We start from the raw sequence: 25,504 nt of genomic DNA on the forward strand, positions 1-25,504 counted from the left end.
TGAAGAGTTCAGTTCTGTCCTCTGGTTCCTGCCAGTGATGCAGAGGGCACAATAAAGTCCTTTCATTATGAAGTGAAAGTCAGAGATACAGGGGCTAAAAAAGTACTCATACAGAATTATTTATTGTCTCAAATGTCTCATGGCAGCCAGATCTTGGGATCTTCAGATTTGATAGATGTAGAAATGAATTTGCTATATGTGGTTGTGCTTAATGGATTAGTGTTTCACTGGAATGAAGTGTGTAAATTAACAAATAAAAACATGGGTTACATGAAACCAGAAAAGGGAAGATTTTCTTTTTCATACTTAACTGACATTCCCCAAAGTTCTTTTTTCCCTCCATGTTCCATAGCTGCTAGGGGTTCATAGTGGAAATTATTGCTTTTCATATTTCTGATTATAATAATGCACCAGAAGAGAGGATCTGATCAGAAGAAAAATAGAGTGAGATTCATATTGCCTTTATTTTACAATAATCACTGAATGTCCCAAAGCTATTTAGGGTGTAAATAGCAATCAATATTTTGGAAAGAAAGCTGGATTCACACTACTGTGAATTCTGGATCTTTCCTCTTCCATGGCAAGTTTAGGGGTACTGTGTGCTCTTAGAGGATCCCAGCTTAGGATACAGATACAGTTTGTAACTCTCCCATGATATCTAAATCTTTCAAGCATTGACTACACTGAGGCTTGTAAGAATTGCTGATCAGCCTTGTGAAACTGCAGCAATGCTTCACAGCGATCTAAAAGTGTTCACACCCATGCACACAATACAAGGCGGGAAATATTGTACTGACTCTGCTTTCTTATGAAAGTCCTGTGACATGGCTTCCTCATTGCCTTGTGGGCTGCAGTTAAAGAGCTTGCTTTAGAACAAGACTAAACTTGTGGATAGAAAAAATCACCTATGACTTTCTTTCCCAGACTAATGGGATTCTAGTCTGGGTTTCAAAGGGCTCTTTGCATACCTTGCAAAAGATTCTGGGTCTTTGAATATTTCTGTTCTAGTAAAATTTGGAGTTCTGACCTACATTTTGTATATGACTTTCCTGGGTTATGGAAAAATATGCAGTCACCTAATGTGATGTCAGTTTTCTTGAACCCTCTGTGTATATGGTGCAAATTAAAAATCCAGGTCAAAAAGAAAAAAAGTCAGGTCAACATTAAGTAGATTTTTCTTTATAAACATAATGACAAAGAGATTATACAACTTCAGGTAAAGAGAAGAATGTGACTAAGTTCACTGCTGCCTGTGTCTTGGAGCAAGAGAAGGGCTCATCCTAGAAATAATTACCTTTATTTCAAGGGTAAAAAGCCCTGGGAAAAACTTCTGAGTTTTCACTTAGCTTGAGATCTTGGTTGTCATATCCAAATGGTCCCATCGCAATCCTTTTTTCCCGGGCAGTGCGTAGGTCTTTGACAAGTGATGAGCGACCTCTGCGTCTTGTGTTTAGGCCCAGGACTGAACTCTGTGACCAGGGATTTGGTGCGCAGGGCCTCACAGACTGCAGAGAAATATTAACACGTGAACACATATGCCAAATGCGGTCCTCATGTGACAGGTAGATCCAAAGACAAAGCCTCTTCAGCCATAGCTCTATGAACCACCATCTTAAATAAGAGAACTGAATCTATAAGTTCAAGACCTGACTCTTTTGATCCCAGTTATCAGCCTAATGGGGAGAATATGCCTGAATTGCCCACCCAAGGCTTGGACCTTCACATGGTGATCTTTGGGGAGAGACTGGGTTTTCTTTATCTTTACTGTTATGCAGAAGTAGCAGCAGCTATGGGAACTATAGTAGCAATGATTAAAGAGCTTTATTACTCGGATGTGCTGAGATAGATTCAATCAGAGTGAACAGCCCCTGGGGACACAGCACTGCTCTCTTTTCATTTTATAAATTATTGTAGTGATGGTCAGGGTTAAGTTTGTACTTAAGTTAAAGCATTCCCAGGAGTCTAGGCTGTTCTAATATCAACCTGAGTTTCTGTATTACTCTATGGAATAAAAAGAGTGATATCTATCTCATTCCTAAATGTATTCTTAGGGTGAAAGTATAAACGGAATCCCATTTACAAAATGTCTAAATATATACTTGCTACCAATTAAGCTAACAAACTGTTAAATAAAATATATTCTATCACCTACCTTGAGAAAAAGACCATTTTGAATTTGGAAATTTTACATTCTTTGAAGTTTTCCTGTCTGTTTGTTTTTTTAACCAGAATGTGATGGTGCAGGAAAACTGCACTGTAAATAAATGCACCATATGTTTTTCTTTTGTAATAGGAATCAAGCAAAATAGTACACATCAGAATTGTGTATTTGCAGGAAACAAACCTATACTGGTACTACAAACAGTGAATTTGCCTTTGTGCATGGCATGTTCTTCCGCTTTCATTAAATAAATAGGAACAACCTTGTTATGATGTCTGATGAATTTAATGAGATTGTTTCTGGTTTTTATATACTTAAATATTCTCTAATTAATCTTAAAAGTTTAACCCCAGAGTTTCATATATGCCTATTTACATATTTGCAGAAAGAACACTGGGCCTTGTATAATATTTCATGGTGGTCCAGAAGCTAAGACTCCACATTCCCAATGACGGGGTCCGGGTTTAATTCCTGGTCAGGGGACTAGATTCCACACGCCACAAATAAAAGTTTGATTGCCAATATTGTCAAAATGGCTATACTACCCAAAGCAATCTATAGATTCAATGCAATCCCTATCAAACTACCAACGGTATTTTTCACAGAACTAGAACAAATAATTTCACAATTTGTATGGAAATACAAAAAACCTCGAATAGCCAAAGTAATCCTGAGAAAGAAGAATGGAACTGGAGGAATCAATCTGCCTGACTTCAGACTCTACTACAAAGCCACAGTCATCAAGACAGTATGGTACTGGCACAAAGACAGAAATATAGATCAATGGAACAGAATAGAAAGCCCAGAGATAAATCCACGAACCTATGGTCAACTTATCTTCGACAAAGAAGGCAAGGATATACAATGGAAAAAAGATAACCTCTTTAACAAGTGGTGCTGAGAAAACTGGTCAACCACCTGTAAAAGAATGAAACTAGAACACTTTCTAACACCATACACAAAAATAAACTCAAAATGGATTAAAGATCTAAATGTAAGACCAGAAACTATCAAACTCCTAGAGGAGAACACAGGCAAAACACTTTCCGACATAAATCACAGCAGGATCCTCTATGACCCACATCCCAGAATTTTAGAAATAAAAGCAAAAATAAACAAATGGGACCTAATTAAACTTAAAAGCTTTTGCACAACAAAGGAAACTATAAGCAAGGTGAAAAGACAGCCCTCAGATTGGGAGAAAATAACAGCAAACGAAGCAACAGACAAAGGATTAATCTCAAAAATATGCAAGCAACTCCTCCAGCTTAACTCCAGAAAAATAAATGACCCAATCAAAAAATGGGCCAAAGAACTCAACAGACATTTCTCCAAGGAAGACATACAGATGGCTAACAAACACATGAAAAGATGCTCAACATCACTCATTATCAGAGAAATGCAAATCAAAACCACAATGAGGTACCATTATACGCCAGTCAGGATGGCTGCTATCCAAAAGTCTACAAGCAATAAATGCTGGAGAGGGTGTGGAGAAAAGGGAACCCTCTTACACTGTTGGTGGGAATGCAAATTAGTACAGCCACTATGGAAAACAGTGTGGAGATTTCTTAAAAAGCTGGAAATAGAACTGCCATATGACCCAGCAATCCCACTTCTGGGCATACACACCAAGGAAACCAGATCTGAAAGAGACACGTGTACCCCAGTGTTCATTGCAGCACTGTTTATAATAGCCAGGACATGGAAGCAACCCAGATGCCCATCAGCAGACGAATGGATGAGGAAGCTGTGGTACATATACACCATGGAATATTACTCAGCCATTAAAAAGAATTCATTTGAATCAGTTCTAATGAGATGGATGAAACTGGAGCCCATTATACAGAGTGAAGTAAGCCAGAAAGATAAAGACCATTATAGTATACTAACACATATATATGGAATTTAGAAAGATGGTAACGATAACCCTATATGCAAAACAGAAAAAGAGACTCAGATGTATAGAACAGACTTGTGGACTCTGGGAGAAGGCGAGGGTGGGATGTTTCGAGAGAACAGCATTGAAACATGTATATTATCTAGGGTGAAACAGATCACCAGCCCAGGTTGGATGCATGAGACAAGTGCTCGGGCCTGGTGCACTGGGAAGACCCAGAGGGATCGGGTGGAGAGGGAGGTGGGAGGGGGGACCGGGATGGGGAATACATGTAAATCCATGGCTAATTCATTTCAATGTATGACAAAAACTACTGTAATGATGTAAAGTAATTAGCCTCCAACTAATAAAAATAAATGGAAAAAAAAGTTTGATTGCTGCAACTAAAAATGAAACTGCATGCTGCAACTAAGACTCAAAGCAGACAAATAAATAAATATTTTAAAAAATAAAACTGAGATCATGATAAAAAGTAAGTCTTACCTGCACATGAATGTTTGTAGCAGCTTTATTCATAATCACTATGAATCACTAAAAACTAGAACCAACCTTCAATTCAGTTCAGTTCAGTCGCTCAGTCGTGTCTGACTCTTTGCGACCCCATGAACCGCAGCACGCCAGGCCTCCCTGTCCATCACCAACTCCAGGAGTTTCTCAAACTTATGTCCATCAAGTTGGTGATGCCATCCAGCCGTCTCATCCTCTGTCGTCCCCTTCTCCTCCTGCCCCCAATCCTTCCCAGCACCAGGGTCTTTTCCAATGAGTCAACTCTTCAAATGAGGTGGCCAAAGTATTGGAGTTTCAGTTTCAGCATCAGTCCTTCCAATGAACACCCAGGACTGATCTCCTTTAGGATGGACTGGTTGGATCTCCTTGCAGTCCAAAGGACTCTCAAGAGTCTTCTCCAACACCACAGTTAAAAAGCATCAATTCTTCAGCACTCAGCTTTCTTCACAGTCCAACTCTCACATCCATACATGACCACTGGAAAAACCATAGCCTTGACTAGATGGACCTTTGTTGGCAAAGTAATGTCTCTGCTTTTTATTTTTTTTCTGCGCCAATTCCTTTATTTTTTATTTATTTTTTTTTAGTTCTACTACAATAGTTTTTATTCTATTTTATTTTTTTCCATTTATTTTTATTCATTGGAGGCTAATTACTTTACAATATTGTAGTGGTTTTTGCCATACATTGACATGAATCAGCCATGGACTTACATGTGTCCCCCATCCCGATCCCCCCTCCCGCCTCCCTCCCCATCCCATCCCTCTGGGTCTTCCCAGTGCACCAGCCCTGAGCACTTGTCTCATGCATCCAACCTGGGCTGGTGATCTGTTTCACCCTTGATAGTATACTTGTTTCAATGCTGTTCTCTCTGAACTCCCACCCTTGCCTTCTCCCACAGAGTCTAAAAGTCTGTTCTGTACATCTGTGTCTCTTTTTCTGTTTTGCATATAGGGTTATTGTTACCATCTTTTTAAATTCCATATATATGCGTTAGTACACTGTATTGGTCTTTATCTTCCTGGCTTACTTCACTCTGTATAATGGGCTCCAGTTTCATCCATCTCATTAGAACTGATTCAAATGAATTCTTTAAAAATATGGAACACTTCACAAATTTGCTTGTCATCCTTGTGCAGGGGCCATGCGAATCTTCTCTATATCGTTCCAATTTTAGTATATGTGCTGCCGAAGCGAGCACTGTCTCTGCTTTTTAATATTCTATCTAGGTTGGTCATAACTTTCCTTCCAAGGAGTAGGAGTCTTTTAATTTCATGGCTGCAATCACCATCTGCAGTGATTTTGGAGCCCCCCCAAAAATAAAGTCTGACACTGCTTCCACTCTTTCCCCATCTATTCCCCATGAAGTGATGGGACCAGATGCCATAATCTTAGTTTTCTGAGTGTTGCGTTTTAAGCCAACTTTTTCACTCTCCTCTTGCACTTTCATCAAGAGGTCTTTTAGTTCCTCTTCATTTTCTGCCATAAGGGTGGTGTCATCTGCATATCTGAGGTTATTGATATTTCTTCTGGCAATCTTGATTCCAGCTTGTGCTTCTTCCAGCCCAGCATTTCTCATGATGTACTCTGCATATAAGTTAAATAAGCAGGGTGGCAATATACAGCCTTGACATACTCCTTTTCCTATTTGGAACCAGTCTGTTGGTCCATGTCCAGTTCTAACTGTTGCTTCCTGACCTGCATATAGGTTTCTCAAGAGGTGGGTCAAGTGGTCTGGTATTCCCATCTCTTTAAGAATGTTCCACAGTTTATTGTGATCCACACAGTCAAAGGCTTTGGCATAGTCAATAAAACAGAAATAGATGTTTTTCTGGAGCTCTCTTGCTTTTTCAATGATCCAGCAGATGTTGGCAATTTGATCTCTGGTTCCTCTGCCTTTTCTAAAACCTTCAATAGGTGAATGGAAAAACTAACAGTGGTACATCCATATGATGAAATATTATTCACAGACAAGAAAGAAGCTCTCAAGCCACAAAAAAGTATGGGTAATCTTGAATATATATTGCTAAGTGAAAGAAGTTAGCCTGAAAAGGCTACTAATGTATGATTTTAATTATATGACATTCTGGAAAAGGCAAAATAACGGAGATAATAAAAAGATCATTGATCGTTGGGTGTTTGAGGGGAGGAAGAGAGGATGGAAAAGAGGAAGCATAGAAGATTTTTAGGGTGGTTAAACTATTCTCTATGATACCAAAATGGTGAATATAAGGCATTATGCATTTGTTAAAACCTATAGAACTATACAGCGAAAGAATGAATCTCAATGAATACCAATTTTTAAAAAAAATCATTTAGGAGGTCAGGGAGTCCCAGGAAGAAACCCAGACTATGGTAAGAGACTATAATTGTAACCTCAATTTAAATACATATTTTTGTTATAGATAGTGTGATGATGATAAAAAATATTTTCAAGCATAAATATAGGATATATTAGAATAAACTTCTGTGTGGAACTCATTTAAAAATAGAATGTAAGTTTAAAAAAAATTAAACTTTCAACTTCAAAGAAGAGCTTGTTTATTTTACAGTTTTTAATATGGATAGTATATGTGCGCTAAGTTGCTTAAGTCATGTCTGACTTTTGCAACCCCATGGTCTGTAGCCCACCCAGGCTTCACCATCCATGGGATGCTCCAGGCAAGAATACTGGAGTGGGGAGAAGGAAATGGCAACCCACTCCAGTATTCTTGCCTGGAAAAGTCCATGGACAGAGAAGCCTGGTGGGCTGCAGTCCATGGGGTTACATGACTGAACATGTGTGCATGAGGGTGGAGGGAGATGGGTTGGTAGCAATAAACTGGTAGAACTGAAAAAAAAAAAAAAGAATACTGGAGTGGGTTGTCATTTCCTTCTCCAGGGGATGGATGGTAGGTACCAAACTGTTAGAGATCTGGTTGGATGCATTTTTGAAGTGATAGAACAACTAATTAAAATATCAATATATAATACTAGAATATGTAGATGTTAGAAATTAAACTCTGTCTACTTAAACTTAAAAACATTTAAAAAATTATTTATTTACGTATTATTTATTTTCGGCTGTGCAGGGTCTTTGTTGCTGTGCGTGGGCTTTCCCTACTCTCTAGTTGCATGTGTAGGCTTCTCGTGTCGCAGCTTCCAGGCTCTGGAGCACAAGCTCAATAGCTGTGACACAGGAGCTGAGCCACTCTGTGCTCGGGTCTTTCTGGATCAGGGGTGGAGCCTGTGTCTCCTGGGTTGTCAGGCAGATTCTCTACCACTGAACCGCCAGGGAAGTCCTTAAAAACATTTTTGATGTTGATGAAAAAAGGTGAAGAGGTGACATAGTTTTTCACAATTCTTTTAGTGTGACCATAGCAAAGGAGTTGAAAGTTCAACATCCTAGACAGCATCTTACGTATTGTACTGTAGGACTTTGCAGACTTTTTCTGTGAAGGGCCAAATAGTATATATTTTATGCTTTGAGTGTGAGACAGCCTGTGTCAAAACTACTCAACTCTGCTGTTGTAGCATGAAAGTAGCCCCAGGGAGTCTGCAATGAATGAGTACAATATAAACTTCCAATACAAGTTTATATGTTGGCACTGAAATTTGAGCTTTGTATAAATTTTACATCACAAAATATTGTTTTTCTTTTGAGTTTTTTCAATCAGCCATTTAAAAATATAAAAATCATTCTTAGTCCACAGGAGTCCTGCCAGATTTAGTTTGAGGATTATTACAATACGTTGCTCCCTGGTTTACAGTAATTTGGTAAAACAGTGTTCCAAATTAGTAAGAGTCAATATTCTCAAAGTTAGCCTGGAGTCTGTCTCACATTTGCCAAAGCAAAGTCCTATATCCTTGAGACTTCAAGCCAAGTAATTCACATTTGATCTTAGCCAAAAGGCCGAGAAGCAATAAGCCAAGTAATTCAGAAATGTATAAATTTAAGCATGTAAGTTCTTCTATTGCCAATAACGCCATTCCCCAGAGGCAGCCTCTGACTTCAGGTATTCAACTCTGCACACAGACACATATATAACACAAGTAGTTTTAAAGAACTATATATAAATGTACATGGATTGCATTTTTAACAACAAAAAGGGACAACATACATACTGTTTTGCAATTTGATTTTTCAATTACAATATATTTTCAACATCTTTCCTAGTAATAGTTTTTAACAAGAATTCTTGATCTTTAGTACATTTGAGCCATTTTCAATTTTGAACTGATAAACAGTGAGCATAAGTATCTATATATATGTTTGTACACATGGGTGAATATTTCTGCTGGATAGATTCTTAGATGTAGTATTGATATTACTGGATCAAAGATATTCAGACTTTATACTGATGAAGTCGTCCAAAAGTTTATCCTGGGGTTTCTCAACCTTGGTACATTTCAGTTCAGTTCAGTTCAGTTCAGTTGCTCAGTTGTGTCTGACTCTTTGCGACCCCATGGACTGCAGCACACCAGGCTTCCCTGTCCATCACCAACTCCTGGAGCTTACTCAAACTCATGTCAATCAAGTCAGTGATGCCATCCAACCACCTCATCCTCTGTCATTCCCTTCTCCTCCTGCTTCAATCTTTCCCAGCATCAGGGTCTTTATTAATGAGTCAGTCCTTTGCATCAAGTGGCCAAAGTACTGAAGTTTCAGCTTCAGCATCAGTCCTTCCTTCCAATGAATATTCAGGACTGATTTCCTTTAGAATTGACTGCTTTGATCCCCTTGCAGTCCAAGGGACTCACAAGAGTCTTCTCCAACACCACAGTTCAAAAGCATCAATTCCTTGGTGCTCAGCTTTCTTTATAGTCCAACTCTCACATCCATACATGACTACTGGAAAAACCATAGCTTTGACTAGATGGACCTTGGTCAGCAAAGTAATATCTCTTCTTTTTAATACACTGTCTAGGCTGGTGATAGCTTTTCTTCCAAGAAGCAAGTGTCTTTCGGTACATTTAGGTATATTTAGTACATTTAGGTCTGGGTCTGGATAACCCTTTGTTATGGCGCTGTCTCACACATTGTAAAATGTTTAGCAGCATCTCTGGCCTCTATGCATTAGATGCCAGTAACAGCTCCCCTGTTGTAACAAACAAAAATATCTCTTGGTATTGCCAAACGTCCCCTGGGAAGGAGGTGGCGGGGGCCGGTTACAAGATCATCTTGGGCTGAAAACCACTACCCTGGACATTTGTTTTCTTTTATGTTCCTTAAATTTCTTTTTTTCCCTATCCCCTTTTCAATAACTTATCATGTTATCCTTCCTTCAAAAAGGAAAAGTGCTTCAGGGAATTTGTGATTTAGTATATATCACCCCTCTGTCATGGGCTAAAGTGTGTCTCTTAAAATTCATGTGTTATTCATAAATCCTAACCAGTAACTCAGAATGTGACTATATTTGGAGACAAGTTCTTTAAAGAGGTTATGAAGCTAAAGTGAGATTTTAAGAATGGACCCTAATCCAATATGACTGATGATCTTATAAAAAGAAGAAATTTGAACACAGACTTGTACAGAGGAAAGACCATATGAAGATTGGGAGAAGCCAGTCATCCACAAGCCAAGGAGAGAGGACCCAGAAACCAGTCCCGGCAAAACCTTGATCTCAGACTTCCAGCCTCTAGAATTGTGAGAAAGTAAATTTCTGTTGTTCAAGTCAGCCAGTCTGTGGTACTTTGTTATGGCAACCCTGGCAATCTAATATATCTTCCCAATGGGGGGAGGGAGGAAGAATGAATGAAAAAGGCAAAGACTAATAGCAACAGTTAGAACTGGACACGGAACAAGACTGGTTCCAAATAGGAAAAGGAGTACGTCAAGACTGTATATTGTCACCCTGCTTATTTAACTTATATGCAGAGTGTCGGGAGCTGCCGGGATGTGCCCAGGCTGTGACAAGGTCACGGGACAAGAGAAGAGCCTGCAAGGCAGCTCGTCCCCTCGGGGTCACCCTGGGGACCCAGTTTGTCCCCTTTCTCTTTCTGTCTTATTGTTATTGTGCTTTCTACTAAATCTTGGAAATGTAATATGTAGTAATCAGGCCTCCCCAGAATGGCCCAAACTGAGGGTATGGCTATGGGCAGACATAAGGAAAAGGCCACAGGCATAGTTTGGCTGCTTGCTTAGAAGATTATAATGTTCTAGATTAGAAAAGAGTAGAGACATTTAGATTCAGAAGTAGATGTACTGCTTCAGTTTACTTGCTCTTTGGTCAAGAGGGTTTTCACTGTTGCTATTTCAGTGCTGCTATTTGTCCAGTTTCCATTCCCTTAATAAACATAGAATATTACAGGTATTTTTGTAGAATTAGAAAATGTGTAACATAGGATTTCAATAGCATAAAAGATTTATATTAACCAGCCTCACTGCCATTACCTCACTATTAATAGAGGTGTTTTGCTGCTTCAGAGGTGTTTAGGTGCTTCATAGTTAAATATTGTAGATTGAGGTTTTGTGGTCTCAGACAAAGAAAAATATCAAGGTTTTCTCATGGTACTATTCTCAGAAATGTCAAACATGCTTTTCATAACCCTTCCCATGTATTGTTTTATTGTCCAAAGAATTCATATTATATCTGGAATTTATGGAACATTGTTTTTGTCAGAGTGAAAATGTTAGGCCATTGAGGCAAGAAGACTATGTACTGGACATACAAGGAAAAAACCCTGTAATCGAGATTGTTCCAGATGAAGTCATTGGAAAAGATATGAGGGAAAATGTTGACGAAGTATGAAACCAACATCTGATGTAACATGGGGTGGTGGTAAGGGGGAGATGAGAAAAACAATTCTATATAATCTGAGCTGTTAAAAAATAAACAGAGAAAGTTCTTGCATTGCAACCAGAGTCCATGCACTTCTTTTCGCCGACGCCACTCATCCCTTGGGTATTCCTGGACCCGCTGGGGCTGGACCCCGGAGTACATCAGAGAAATGTGCAGCAGAGTACATCATGAGAAACGCTGGGCTGGATGAAGCACAAGCTGGAATCAAGATTGCTGGGAGAAATATCAATAACCTCAGATATGCAGATGACACCACCCTTATGGCAGAAAGTGAAAAAGAACTAAAGAACCTCTTGATGAAAGTGAAAGAGGAGAGTGAAAAAGTTGACTTAAAGCTCAACATTCAGAAAACTAAGATCATGGCATCCGATCCCACCACTTCATGGCAAATAGATGGGGAAACAGTGACAGACTTTATTTTGGGAGGCTCCAAAATCACTGCAGATGGTGACTGCGGCCATGAAATTAAAAGATGCTTACTCCTCGGAAGGAAAGTTATGACCAACCTAAATAGCATATTAAAAACAGAGACATTACTTTGTCAACAAAGATCCATCTAGTCAAGGCTATGGTTTTTCCAGTGGTCATGTATGGATGTGAGAGTTGGACTACAAAGAAAGCTGAGTGTCGAAGAATTGATGCTCTTGAACCGTGGTGTTGGAGAAGAGTCTTGAGAGTCCCTTGGACTGCAAGGAGATCCAACCAGTCCATCCTAAAGGAGATCAGTCCTGAGTGTTCATTGGAAGGACTGATGTTGAAGCTGAAACTCCAATACTTTGGCCACCTGATGTGAAGAACTGCCTCATTTGAAAAGTCCCTGATGCTGGGAAAGATTGAGGGCAGGAGGAGAAGGGGACGACAGAGGATGAGATGGCTGGATGGCATCACCGACTCGATGGACGTGAATTTGAGTGAACTCTGGGAGTTGGTGATGGACAGGGAGGCCTGGTATGCTGTGGTCCATGAGGTTGCAAAGAGTGAGTGACTGAACTGAACTGAACTGAATCCAAACGAAAAACTAATAATGGGTTTTGGTGGAGGAGATAACTTTTCTGAGAGGCTTCAAATCATTCTATGTAGCTTTAAATATGGGACTGGCTCTATCCAATCTCTTTTCTACAGCAGCTTCTCTGATGAACAATTATTAACTTTTATAATCTCAATATCAAATCTCTTTAATTAATAAAGGTAAATCAAGGAAACAAGAGCAAGGCAAACAATGATTAGACATCAGGAAAAATGAAAGAATTAGAGGAAGTGAAGTTTGTTGTTTAAAAAACACTATATTTTTAATTGTATAAATGATATTTACAATGTAAAAAACCCAGACCGTGCAAATAAGCAGAAAAGAAGAAAATAAAAATCACCTGAAATCCCACCATCCAAAGGCAATCACTGTTAAATATTGTGGCATAAGGACTCCCAAACTTTTTTCACTAGTATGTATATATGGGCAGATGTATAGATAGAAATACACATACACACACATACCACACACACACACACACACACACCACACACACACACACACACACCACACACACACACACACATCCTGAATGGGAACCTACTGTATCACTTATTATGTCTGTTTCTTTTTCCTTATTAAATGGTATATTGAGAAGTTATTCCATGTCAGTAAATTATATTTCTGGAAATGGTTTTGTTTTCTAAAAAATTTTTGGCCATGCCTGTGACATGTAGAACCACAGTTCTCCAATCTGGGGTCAAACCTGCATCCCCTGCATTGGAAGAATGGACTCTCCACTGCCGGACCACCAGGGAAGTCCTAGAAAATGTTATTAATAGCTACTTTTGTTGAACTAAGTAGACCCATTGGAAAAAGATGAAATTAAAGGTAAGCCAGTCCCCAAAAGGTGCCTCCCAGTCGCAAGGGAAACTTAGAAGACATACAGAAACAACATTCTTTATTTGAGGAAATCACAAAAATGTTGAAAAAAGAAGAGGATGAGGTCACAGGAAAGACTTAGAGTAGAAGATACTTGTACAGAATATGGTAAAGACAAATCTATGGCCCTCCTCCAGCTACGCACAGTACTCCCCAGCTTTGCCACCAAGGAGCATAGCTCATCCCCCCAGTTCACTACAGGATGGGTCCACTTTATTTTGAAAACTGCCCAGTGACAGCCTTAACTTGCCCATTGCAGTATTTCCCCAGAGAATCTTGTTATCAGGGTCTGGCCAGCACACACAGTCTGTTTGTCAATTAGGAAGAGGGCTCCCCCTCTGCTGGCCCTTCCTCCAGACACTGCAACCCTAGATTAGGGCACAGAACTTTCCACGAGAACATCAGTTGTTTTCAACCCTTATTTTAGCCTTTGGCCCTTGGCCAGGTAACTGCAGAGCGATACCTCACACAATGGCCTTGTCTGATATGGTCCTACTGACCCACTTAAACTTCCACAGGGCATGTGCACTAATAATCTCCCCATTTCATGCTGTCATCCTGCCCAACTAAAGTACTTCTCTGCCTCCTGCACTCCTAGTTCCTCCTGAACTGGGCCAGAGGCACCTAAGCCATCATTCATGGCTTTGCTTCATAATAATAAATTATAGCTACAATTTTTAAAGTGTGTAGACCTTTACCATATCCTGCACTAAGTGCCTTGCATCCATGATTTTATCCTCACAACAACACTACGAAGAAGTATATTCAATGACTATTCCCACTTTACAGATGAGATTACAGAGATCTGAGAGAGTAATTTGATGTAAGTCTAACATGTTCATAACTGCTTGCAAGGGTGTAAACTCTTTGGGAGGGAGTTTGGTAAAGCCTGTAATAAGAACAAAAATTATCCTGCCCTTTGACCCAGCAATTTCAATCCTGGGAATTTATCATAAATGATTCAAATGAAGACAAGTCATCTCTGTGTCTAAGCAACAATAGTTACATGGAGACTGACCAAGTTCCAGACAATTGCCCCCTCATGCTTACCACTGTGTCCATTAAATTGTTGTGGAATCTGGAGTCGCAAAACACACCTCGGAGGACACTCAAGACAGCAGAGTACAGTTTATTATGCCAGCAGGTCCAAGGGGAATCAGTTCCCAACAAGGACCCTGATGTTTCTGAGAGGCCCAGTTTTATACCCCCCACTACATGACTGGTTACATGTTAGCAACCTCTTTGTTGTATATGATTGAGTTTTACAACAAGTAGGTGCTAGGAGAACAAACAATTAAGGTTAAAGGAGGGGAACAATGATTATCACTTCATGGCAAATAGATGTGGAAACAGTGACAGACTTTATTTTGGGGGGTTCCAAAATCACTGCAGATGGTGACTACAGCCATGAAATTGAAAGACGCTTACTTTTTGGAAGAAAAGTTATGACCAACCTAGACAGCATATTAAAAAGCAAAGACATTACTTTGCCATCAAAAGTCCATCTAGTCAAGGCTATGGTTTTTCCAGCAGCCATGTGTGGATGTGAGAGCTGACTGTAAAGAAAGCTGAGTGCCGAAAAATTGATGCTTTTGAACTGTGGTGTTGGAAAAGAGTCTTGAGAGTCCCTTGGATAGCAAGGAGATCCAAACAGCCCATCCTAAAGGAGATCAGTCCTGAATATTCACTGGAAGGACTGATGCTGAAGCTGAAACTCCAATACTTTGGCCACCTGATGTGAAGAACTGACTGAAAAGACCCTAATGCTGGGAAAGATTGAAGGTGGGAGGAGAAGGGGACTACAGAGGATGAGATGGTTGGATGGCATCACCGACTCAATGGACGTAAGTTTGAGTGAACTCTGGGAGTTGGTGATGGACAGGGAGGCCTGGCGTGCTGCAGTCCATGAGGTCACAAAGAGTCAGACACAACTGAGTGACTGAACTGACTGACAATGATTATACATCAAAGGGAGATGTCTCCGTGGTTAATCTAACAGGGGCAGCCCGACTTCAACTACAATCTCCGTTTGTCATCTGTAGGGAGGGAAGTCTCCAGGAGACCTGGTTTTCACTAGCAATTGTTTCCTCGCTCTTGGTCAGGGTTTAGGCCCAGTTCACATCCTGTCTTTAAGATGGATGACAGGCTTCAAGATGGAGCCTCTCCTGCTTTCCTCACACTGGCCCCAACAAAATGAGAGGCCCAGATTTAAGAAGTTGATTTAAGGTTTCAGAGGAGGTGCGATTGAAGATTCTGGAGAGAGAAGTTGAAGCTAATAAAACAGAATTCCAGAGGGGGTGGGAAGGGCACATATCAAGAATACAAGAATAGCCCCAATTCCCTTCATGAGGCTCATGTCGGCCCCCTTTCCACCCCTCCCACCCAAGAGAGCTGGGCTGAGGGCAGGCGATTGATGAGAGACCCTGGCCCAAGGTGCAGCGCGCAGTTCTTCTTCAACACCAGGGGCAGCTTGGAGCGAACATGTGGAACTCAAAAGTTGGTCTCCCACAGCAGTCTGGGGACACAGGAATTTTCTTGGATGGATGCTCAACTGCCACCAAAAATGATGAGGATATTGCTCACCTCTGCATGTGGACTCCAGAATCTCTGGCAGCCTGTCTGCAGAGCAAAGCTCCTTTGATTCACTTGGAATGGAGAAATTTGGGTCACGCCGTTAAGTACAAGCCAATCATTGTAGCCTTAGGATACCGGACTCCAGTGATGTTCCAGGCCTTCCACAATCGGAGCATTCCCTGTGCTCTGCCGCACTTCTGGAGCCTGAGTGGAGTCCCACCTATGCACAGCAACTGAGTGTAAAACAAATGGGCATCCAAAGGAAATTCTGTGTCTTCCTACCGGGGTGGACGTGGAGCCCTACACCAAGGTCACCGGTGTGGAGCCCTGTACAACGTTCACAGGATGAAAATCTCTGAACCTGACCAAGCCCCATAGCAACTGTTGCCATGAGCTTTTGGATCAAGACTGGCCAGTTCCCAGACTCCATGTTATGTAAAATACCCACCCTACTATCCACCCTATAGCATCCTAACCAATCACCTAATGCCGCCGTTCCAGTAGGAATTGTCTCTGTCTTGAGGCTGTAAAAATTGGCTGCTAGCCTGCAGAAGTGTTCGGCTCTCCTTTAATCTGGCCCACTGTTCTAACAGCTTGTCCCATTCTAACAAACTTTATTCGCCTCTTCTTCTCCCTCATGTCTGGAAATTCTTTTCCAACCTGCCGCACAGACCAGGACAGTGGGGGGTTGGGGGAAATTGGAGGGGTTGGTCAGGTAACAATGACAATGATTATCTCTCAGTCTTGTCTGACTCTTTGCGACCTCATGGGCTATACAGTCCATGGAATTCTCCAGGCCAGAATACTGGAGTGGGTAGCTGTTCCCTTCTCTAGGGGATCTTCTCAATCCAGGGATTCAGTCCAGGGATCAAACCCAGGTCTCCCGCATTGCAGGCGAATTCTTTACCAGCTGAGCCACCAGAGAAGCCCTGGACAGGTAAAGTCAGCATGTTTACTGCATATGGAATTAAGTCAGAAAACATTCCATTCAGTTTAATTAAGAAGTAGCCTTGATGATTTTGAAGTTTGAGCTGCATCAAACTCAAAAAGATGAAGGGAAGAAAGAGGGTTGTGCATTATCTGGCATGTTGATTGTGTCCTCGGAAATGTAAGTCCCAAGAGGGCAGGTGATGTTTCATTGTTTTGCTTGTGATTGTTACCCCATGCTGTCTCAATGTCTGTCACTTAGTAGGTAGTCTGTAAATATTTGTTATATTAAAAAAGAAATACAAGTTGAAAAGTCCATAGGTTTTTTTTTCTTTTTTTTTTTTTTTCAGGGAGAAGGCTATGACTCAAAATTTGTAATGGAGAGAGGACAAAGGGAAGTTAGGCGGCAGAATTTAGGGCTCCAGTCAATATCTGTAAAGAGGACCAGGTGGACCAGAAGTTCGAACTTAGAACTTTGCCTGAGTGCATTCCTGGAAACCAAGAATTGCCAGCTTTCTCATGCAAAGCTGCTGGGCAACATGTTACTCAGAAATGGGGACAACCCTGTGAACACCGCAATCTGTAGACGCAGGAAGGAAAGAAGAGTTAAGTCGCAACTTTTTCCTGGAGTCCCTGACAACTTGATTTTTTTTTAATTGCCCTCTAAATACGGAACCCACGTTAATTTGGCAGAGACTCCGTGGCTCTAGGGGATCCCAAGCGTTTAATGTTTTCTAAGCCGGGAGCAGGAAGCGCCAGAGAAAGAATGGTGGGCGTGGACAACCAGAGGCAGCTGGAGGCCCGCCCCCTCCCAGAGTACACTGCGGCCGCCGCGTGCGTGAGCCGGCTTCCGGCCGTCTCCCGGCCGTCTCCCGCCGGGCTAGCGGGAGGTTCGGACCATGGACGGGCTCCGGACTAGCGCCGGGCTGCTGAGGCGCGGGCGGTTGAGGCGCCGGCGCCAGCAACAGCCACACAGCGTGTCGGTCCTGGCCCTGCCCCTGAGGCCCAGGAAGATCCGACGGCAGCTGAGGAGAAGTGCCTCGTCCCGAATGGCCGCGCTCAGGGCCCAGACGCTGCCAAGCGAGGACTCGGAGGACTCGAGGGTGGAGTCGACGGTCGGTGAACCCCGGGACCCGCTGGCGGGAGGGGCGGCGACCCTTTTGGATGCGACCGGGCGGGAGACGCACGGGCAGCTCGGGCCCGCGGAGCTGCTGGAAGCTTCGCCCGCGTCCCGGTCCCTGCAGACTCCTCGCGCCCTGGGGGAGGCGCAGACCCCGGCGGCACGTTTGGTGGAAGCGCAGATCCCGCCGGCGCGCCTGGTGGAGACGTCGGCGCTACCCGCGCGCCTGGTGCCGGCCTCGGGGCCGTCCGCGCGCCTGGTGGAGACCTCGGCCCTGCTGTGCTCTGCCCAGCATTTGGCGGCCGCCCCGCAGTCCGTGGCTTCTGCCACGCTGTCGGGGCCGCAGGGGGAAAGCACGGGCGGGGAGCTGCCCTGGGACTCCCCGCTGCAGCGCATCTTGGCCGAGCTGAACTGCATCCCTAGCAGCCGGCGGCGGGCGGCGCGCCTCTTCGAGTGGCTCATCTCGCCCATGCCGCCGGACCATTTCTACCGGCGCTTGTGGGAGCGCGAGGCGGTGCTGGTGCGGCGGCAGGACCACAGCTACTACCAGGGTCTTTTCTCTACCGCCGACCTCGACTCCATACTGCGCAGCGAGGAGGTGCAATTCGGGCAGCACCTGGACGCCGCGCGCTACATCAATGGGCGGCGCGAGACCTTGAACCCGCCCGGCCGCGCTCTGCCCGCCGCCGCGTGGTCCCTGTACCGGGCCGGCTGCTCCCTGCGCCTCCTTTGTCCGCAGGCTTTCTCCACCACCGTGTGGCAGTTTTTGGCCGTGCTCCAGGAGCAGTTCGGAAGCATGGCAGGCTCCAACGTTTACCTTACGCCCCCCAACTCGCAGGGCTTTGCCCCCCACTACGACGACATCGAGGCTTTTGTCCTGCAGCTGGAAGGTAGGAAACTCTGGCGGGTCTACAGACCGCGGGTGCCGACCGAGGAACTGGCCCTGACATCCAGCCCCAACTTCAGCCAGGACGACCTCGGAGAGCCGGTGCTGCAGACGGTGCTGGAACCTGGAGATTTGCTCTATTTCCCGCGAGGCTTCATTCACCAAGCTGAATGCCAGGATGGGGTGCACTCTCTGCACTTGACCTTATCCACATTCCAGCGCAATACTTGGGGCGACTTCCTGGAGGCTGTGCTGCCCCTGGCAGTGCAGGCCGCAATGGAGGAAAATGTGGAGTTTCGTAGGGGACTGCCCCGAGACTTTATGGATTACATGGGGGCCCAGCATTCGGATTCTAAGGATCCGCGAAGAACCGCCTTCATGGAGAAGGTGCGGGTCCTGGTTGCCCGCCTGGGACACTTTGCCCCAGTCGATGCTGTGGCTGACCAGCGAGCCAAGGACTTCATCCACGATTCTCTGCCCCCTGTGTTGACTGACAGGGAGAGGGCACTCAGCGTTTACGGGCTCCCAATTCGCTGGGAGGCTGGAGAACCTGTAAACGTGGGAGCCCAGCTGACAACAGAAACAGAAGTGCACATGCTTCAGGGTGGTATAGCTCGGCTGGTGGGTGAGGGGGGCCATTTGTTTCTCTATTACACAGTAGAGAACTCCCGAGTTTATCACCTGGAAGAGCCCAAGTGCTTGGAGATATACCCCCAGCAAGCTGACGCCATGGAACTCTTGCTTCGCTCCTACCCAGAGTTTGTGAGAGTCGGGGACTTGCCCTGTGACACTGTGGAGGACCAACTTTCCTTGGCAACCATGTTATATGATAAGGGGCTGCTTCTCACCAAGATGCCTCTAACCTGAACTAGTTACTCACTAAATGCCAGAAATAAGACAGTAGTGATTCTCTCCCACCACCTTTTGAGGGAGAAAACTCGTTTTCTTACTTGATACCCATCAGTGTTTCTATATTTACCTTTATGACTGCCTCAGTGTCACAGATGTCAGTCAGTCTTCTAGGAGACATCCCCTCACCTAGGCACAGAAGGAAAAGCAGGAGTTGGGGATGGAAAAAGGAGCCTTTTCTGCAGGAGTAACTTGATTCCTGATCATTTGAGAGACCAACTTCATCACCCCCATCAGGCTTCAGAGACTGTGTGGCATTTGCTTTGTTATTCTGCTTGAGACATCAGAAGTTTTTACTTGGAATTTGCATCCTTCATTGGAGATGTCTTTCTTCAGTTTAGGGAGAGGGTTGGGGTCAGTTTCCTGTTTGTTACTGTGAGTTTGTGTGAATGTTAGAAAAGTTATTAAAGTGCCAAAGAACTTTCCTTTTCTGAGGCTAGATTATTGTGTGGCATGGTCTGAAGAAATGTGGGAGGAGGAGGGTAGATAGGGGGAAACTGCAAAGGCTGAGGCGCAAGGTAACTTGGGGTGGATGTAGGATTGGGGCCAATTTTGCAGCCCTAAGGGTAATTCATTTTAACCCCAAACAGCACAATCCTATTAGAAAAGTTACGAGTATATTGTTTTTTAAAGGGTATTATGTTTTTGCTCAGTGTTTGCTTGCATCAGTGGCTGGCGCGGCTGCTAAAATAGGCAGCATGTCACTAGCTGTGCTGTCATAGGCTACAGTCAGCCAGCTTGTAGCAGGCTGGCCATGAGGGAACGCTGGTGTTCAAGTTACTTTCCACTCTTATTTTTTTCTGGTAGTTGAAAGAAACTTCCCCACGTATGACAAATGAATATTCTTATGGTTGGTGGAAAAGAGCCTGGTGTACCAGAGGAAGCATTGGACTTGGAACTAGAAAACCTGGATTTGGGGTGGTGGCTGGTGGGCAGCTGGCTGAATGACCTGAGGCTGCTGCTATGCCTGGGTGCACTGATTTTATGTTTTGGTACAGCTTGATGTTTCCACCTCATCATTTAGGTTGTATCTGGAACTTTTAACATTATTTTGCCATGAGTGCTAAGTTTCAGGTATATGAAGTTAAAAACTTCATGAAGTCTTTTTTTAAGTTTCAAAAGCTTACATGTACATAAGTGTACATCTCAGCCTATTCAAGATTAAGCTTCAAGGCTTTTTCTGAGTGCTTAGCCAGACATACAGCAGTTTTTTTTATTTTTCTAAGGTGTCCTTTTTTTTAACTTCACTTTCAAATTGGTTCAGTTAGAGCGACATTTTGTAAAGGGACAGATAGCAAAATCAAAACCCAGGGGGCAAAGAAAAGATAACAGACTGAGAGGATGGTGGCCAAGAAGAAAGAGAAGTATCCTTTCCCGGCTCTCATCCTACAGGGCTCACAACTAAGACCCCAGACACCCAGTCCTGAAAAAGGCTTGTTCAGGGAATCAAGGCATAGGACTCATTCCTAGAAAACCTACCCTGAAAAATTTCCTGGAGAAAAGTATGGAGCTTCAGTGGTTTTTGCCCTTCTTTGGGTTGCACGTAAACACGTTTTGCTTCCTCCTTCACTTTTCTTACGGCTGCCTCAATCTTGAATACTTTCTGTATCAACAGTTCCTTTTGGCTTAGTGTTTGAATCTGAAACAGAACAGACGATGATTTTAAAAACTATATCAGGTTGCAGATCATCAAAAAGTGTTAATGAAGTAACATTGCATCATGCTTATTAATATTAGGTGGTACATAAAATCCTTGAGAACATTGTTCTCTTGTGATGTTGGTTGGACATTTTTACACATGTTAATGAAAAATTTAGCTTTTGGGCATGATGAATCTGCTAAGAAATGCTTGATGTGAAACTGGTTTTGTGAATTATATTTAGAAAGAATCTTTTGCCTTTTTAAAAGTATTTTTTCCCCTCTATTCATCTCTGCCAGCAGCTTTGAAAAATTAGAACCACCTGTTTAGCTAGTGTTCCTTTGAGGAAAGAGCCCAGATTAGGAATTAAGAGAAATTTAGAAGGAAAAAGAAAATCTAGGGGGCCAGCTCCAGTCCCTCATTCCTTCTTTATACCCATCTGCAAAAAAGAAAGAACTTGGGTTTAGAGAATGGTGGGGAGGAACACAGGAAGGGAAGGAAACAGTATTTCAGAAACAACAACAAACTCTGATCTCAATAGCTACTTGATGGGACTAATAGGACTTCTGCTGTTTGTCTTTTTATTATTAGGATTTTATAATCCTGTGTTGCACAGATGTGTTTTGTATCTTCAAGTGATATTATTTTCTGTGGGATTGTAGGAAATATTTCTGTGCTGGTGAAAAGTGTATCTGCATGCTTGGGGAAGGGGCGGGGAAAGGAGTCTCTAAGTTGTATTGATTCTTTCGCGACCCCATGGACTGTAGCCTGCCAGGCTCCTTGGCCCGTGGAATTTCTCAGGCAAGAATACTGGAGTGGGTTGCCATTTCCTTCTTCAGGGAATCTCTCCTACTGAGAGATGGAACCTGCATCTCCTGCTTTGGCAGGCATATTCCTTACCACTGAGCCACCAGGGAGGAACTCTTGAGAACCCTGAATTTTTTCTTGAAAACGTAGCTTATACTTATCTACCCTGTTCCTGATCTCCTGAAGCATTTCTTGGTTTCCTTCATTTTCTAAGTTGAGTATCTTCATTGCATGGTGAATTTCTCTGAAAGGTAAGAAGGACTTCTTAGATTAAATCTTCCTATCCTTCAAAGCATGGAGGTGGAAAATACAGCACTTGCAATCAGACAAGAATCCTAAGTTCCAGTCCCAACTGTGCAGTTTTGCTGAGCTTTATTTGCAAAAATCGTATGATGCTTAGCTTGTGGGGGTGTTGTGTAGTTTTTGAGATGACATATTTGAAGATACTAATAGCTAATGTTTATTGAACACCTTTATGAGAGGTACTAACATGTTATCTCCTTAATCACCACCACATACCCATATGGTAGACTACCGTTTCCATCTGATACATGAAAAAATGGGCTCAGAGAATTAACTTACTCAGGTTTACATAGCTAGCACATGTCTGAGCTGGGGTTCAAATCCTGCTATTTTGGACTCCAAAGCCTGTCGTCACTAAGTAGGCACTTGATAAATGTTAACTGAATTAAAAAACCACTTGGAATGCTGAACAAATAGGTAAACTATATGAGCTTATGGGCTTCACTTCCAATCTAATTTAGTCCTGTTTTTCTGTTGCCTACGTGGATAAGTAGGTGAATGGCACAGGGGAGCCTGTGGTTTTTATAGCTGTTAAGCAGCCTGAAGAGTCAGGGACATAGTCTGTTAACAAGGTTGAAAGAATTGTCAGTACAAGAGGTCTTGGCAGAACCAGAGGTTAGTGCTTACTTCAGAACAGCCTCATGGTTCTCTAGGAGCAGCACGTCGAGGAAGGTGTCCCTGACCCGGTCTCCTTGAAGTTTGAGGGCTAGGATGCTCCGGCAAGCCTCTAGTCGCACACCTGGTGACTCTTCATAGTGGATAGCCCAAAGCAGGAGGTCTGTCAGCTGGGGGCTCACGCAGCCAATTTGCCCCAAAGCTGCAGAAATTAGAGGGCATGTCCCACTGTCACTTCAGACTGAGTTGGCTGTGTCCCAGCATCTAAAGTGGCCTTACTAGTAAATGCTAAGAATAGGCAACCACTTGCTAAATTAAATATTGCAAAAATTAAACTAAGTATATTGTCTTTGAAAAGTGGTGAAAGTGAAAGTCACTCAGTTGTATCCGACTCTTTGCAACCCCATGGACTACAGTCCATGGAATTCTCCAGGCCAGAATACTGGAGTGGGTAGCCTTTCCCTTCTCCAGGGGAATCTTCCCAACCCAGGGATCAAACCCAGGTCTCCTGCATTGCAGGTGGATTCTTTACCAGCCAAGCCACAAAGTCCAAGAACACTGGAGTGGGTAGCCTATCCCTTCTACAGTGGATATCTTCCCTTTTAGATGACAAAATAATCAGTATTTTAGGAATTCTCTTGAGAATTCCCAGGAAGGGGATATTCAATACAATCCTCGTCCATTAAGATGTGAGGATACACTAACGTATTTACCTAGGGATGAGATTTGGTATAGATAACTCAGAAGACCAGCCTAGTCAGGTAAGGGGAAAAGAAGGTATAGTTATACTTCATGGCTTTACCCAGCACTGATTCTCATAGGGACCTGCCAGACTGTCAGAAGCAATGTCAAAGATCCCTAAAAAGAAGCTCCAGGAAATTCGAGGGCAGGATTTTACGTTTGTAGCAGTCTTAAATCTGGTCTGACTTTTACGGAGTCCTACAGTTGACACCTCTAGAGAAAGCGAGTATATCCAGTAGTGGATACCTTCTTGGAACTCATACCTAACTCTGTTGGCAGGGACTGCCTTGACACAGACCGAGACTCAGGATCCTTAACTAAAAATTGAAGGAAGTGATCTTTAATTTCTTCTGAGAAGCTGTGATCATCCTTTCCCCTCCCCTCTACCCTCTTCCTAAAGAGATTCTGGGGATCCTCCATATAAAATATGGGAAGGTATTAGAGGTAGAGGGGTTGGAGCCACCGCCATAATACCTCGAATGGCAAAGGCCTTGATTTTCCAGCAGGGATCTCCCTGTATCAGATTCAGAAGGCATTCAAGGACCTAGGATGGATAAAAGGCAGTGTTGAGTGGAGAGAACAAGAGCAAGAATGTATCAGAGAGAGGGTTCGCTCTTCTCTGAAGTGTTCTACAACTGGAAAAGTGATCTATCAAATCCAGTGACAAATGAGCTGGAGCCAGAAGTACTAGCTTACATACAGTGTTCTCTCCTGTCTAGAGATTGATTTTCCCTGCTCACAGATCTCTGGCCGTATAGGCTTCTTTTGAATACCTCCGTCAGGTTTTCCTCTAATAACTAGAGATTATAACTCCATCCACTGGAGTTGATCCCAAAGCCCATGAGCACACATGTAATGAGAAGCTGGTTAACTGAGGTGAGAATAGGGTTCAGGGGTGTGCTCTAGAGTGAGTCTAGGCTGGCTTGGAGCTGTGTGTGGCCCTAACTGTTGGTGTGGCCTGTATATCTCCTCACCTTCCTGTTCTGGTCTCTCATGCTGTGTCCCTACAGAATGGTGAGTGACCTATGTATGCGGGAAGCACAGGGTAATGTCCTCTTGGGTTAATCAGGTAAGAAGGGTACATGTCTCCTTGACTCACCCTATTATCATGAATCTGCAGGGCACCGGCTGCCAAGCAAGCTGCCCGGCGCACTGCCATGAAGTCATCAGAGAAGCAGTCCAGAAAGCTTGGGAGAAGCTTGGCGGTCATAAGCTTGAGCCCACAAATCAGGTAGAGGGCTTCCACACGCCCCTGGAAATTTCCTTGACCCAGCTTGGTTCTGTAAGGCAGAGGTGCTTTTATTTTCCCTCCTCAGACTTCTTCCGTTGCTTTTTTTACCCCTACTACCTCCAGTGCCCTCAGGCTGAAATCCAGCTTCTGTAGGCTCGCCATTATCCACTCCCACCCTTTCCTAGTTAGCCTTACCTCATTAATTTGTTTCACCAGGTAGAGACTTCAACTGTTTTATTTACTTGAATCCCTATTACCTAGCATATGCTAGATGCTAAACCCTGTTGAATGACTGAATAAAGACAACTTGAAACATACAGCTCTTGCTTCAGTCAAGTTCTCTCGTGCCTTCACACGTGTCATGTTCATTTCAGTATTTGGCTTCCAGTATGGATTGTCTTACCTTCTCTCTGCTTATGTAGTCTTATCTATCCTTCATGAAACTTGACCTTACTAGGCATTCATGTGTCTTGTATAATCAGAATCATGTCAT

The 25,504-nt window shown here is 43.2% G+C and overlaps 2 protein-coding genes and 1 non-coding gene across 4 annotated transcripts in view; 1 reads left to right on the top strand and 2 right to left on the bottom strand.

Moving 5' to 3' along the window:
* Positions 1 to 1,163: 1,163 nt before the first annotated feature.
* Positions 1,164 to 25,504, bottom strand: part of HEATR4 (HEAT repeat containing 4) — a 46,375-nt gene continuing 22,034 nt past the window's right edge. The window contains exons 11-17 of one of the 2 annotated variants that reach the window (XM_020911213.2): positions 24,880 to 25,060; positions 24,255 to 24,324; positions 23,052 to 23,241; positions 22,287 to 22,365; positions 21,155 to 21,314; positions 19,746 to 19,804; positions 1,164 to 1,505 (exon numbers count right to left, since the gene is read on the bottom strand). In XM_020911213.2, coding sequence (XP_020766872.2) covers positions 1,302 to 1,505; positions 19,746 to 19,804; positions 21,155 to 21,314; positions 22,287 to 22,365; positions 23,052 to 23,241; positions 24,255 to 24,324; positions 24,880 to 25,060 — 943 coding nt within the window. In that variant the 3' untranslated portion in view covers positions 1,164 to 1,301. Of the gene's footprint in view, positions 1,506 to 7,639; positions 7,850 to 19,745; positions 19,805 to 21,154; positions 21,315 to 22,286; positions 22,366 to 23,051; positions 23,242 to 24,254; positions 24,325 to 24,879; positions 25,061 to 25,504 lie in introns of those variants that run through there. The other variant, XM_020911214.2, reaches the window with a different exon arrangement.
* Positions 5,663 to 5,769, bottom strand: LOC139035726 (U6 spliceosomal RNA). Its single transcript, XR_011488445.1, has one exon. It is a non-coding gene; the product is annotated as a U6 spliceosomal RNA (small nuclear RNA).
* On the top strand, positions 17,584 to 20,100 carry RIOX1 (ribosomal oxygenase 1). Its single transcript, XM_020911215.2, has one exon. The coding sequence runs from the start codon at positions 17,660 to 17,662 to the stop codon at positions 19,631 to 19,633; it is 1,974 nt and encodes a 657-aa protein (XP_020766874.2). The 5' UTR covers positions 17,584 to 17,659; the 3' UTR covers positions 19,634 to 20,100.

The sequence above is a fragment of the Odocoileus virginianus genome, chromosome 6 (genome assembly GCF_023699985.2).
Source record: "Odocoileus virginianus isolate 20LAN1187 ecotype Illinois chromosome 6, Ovbor_1.2, whole genome shotgun sequence".
NCBI classification, from domain to species: Eukaryota; Metazoa; Chordata; class Mammalia; order Artiodactyla; family Cervidae; genus Odocoileus; species Odocoileus virginianus.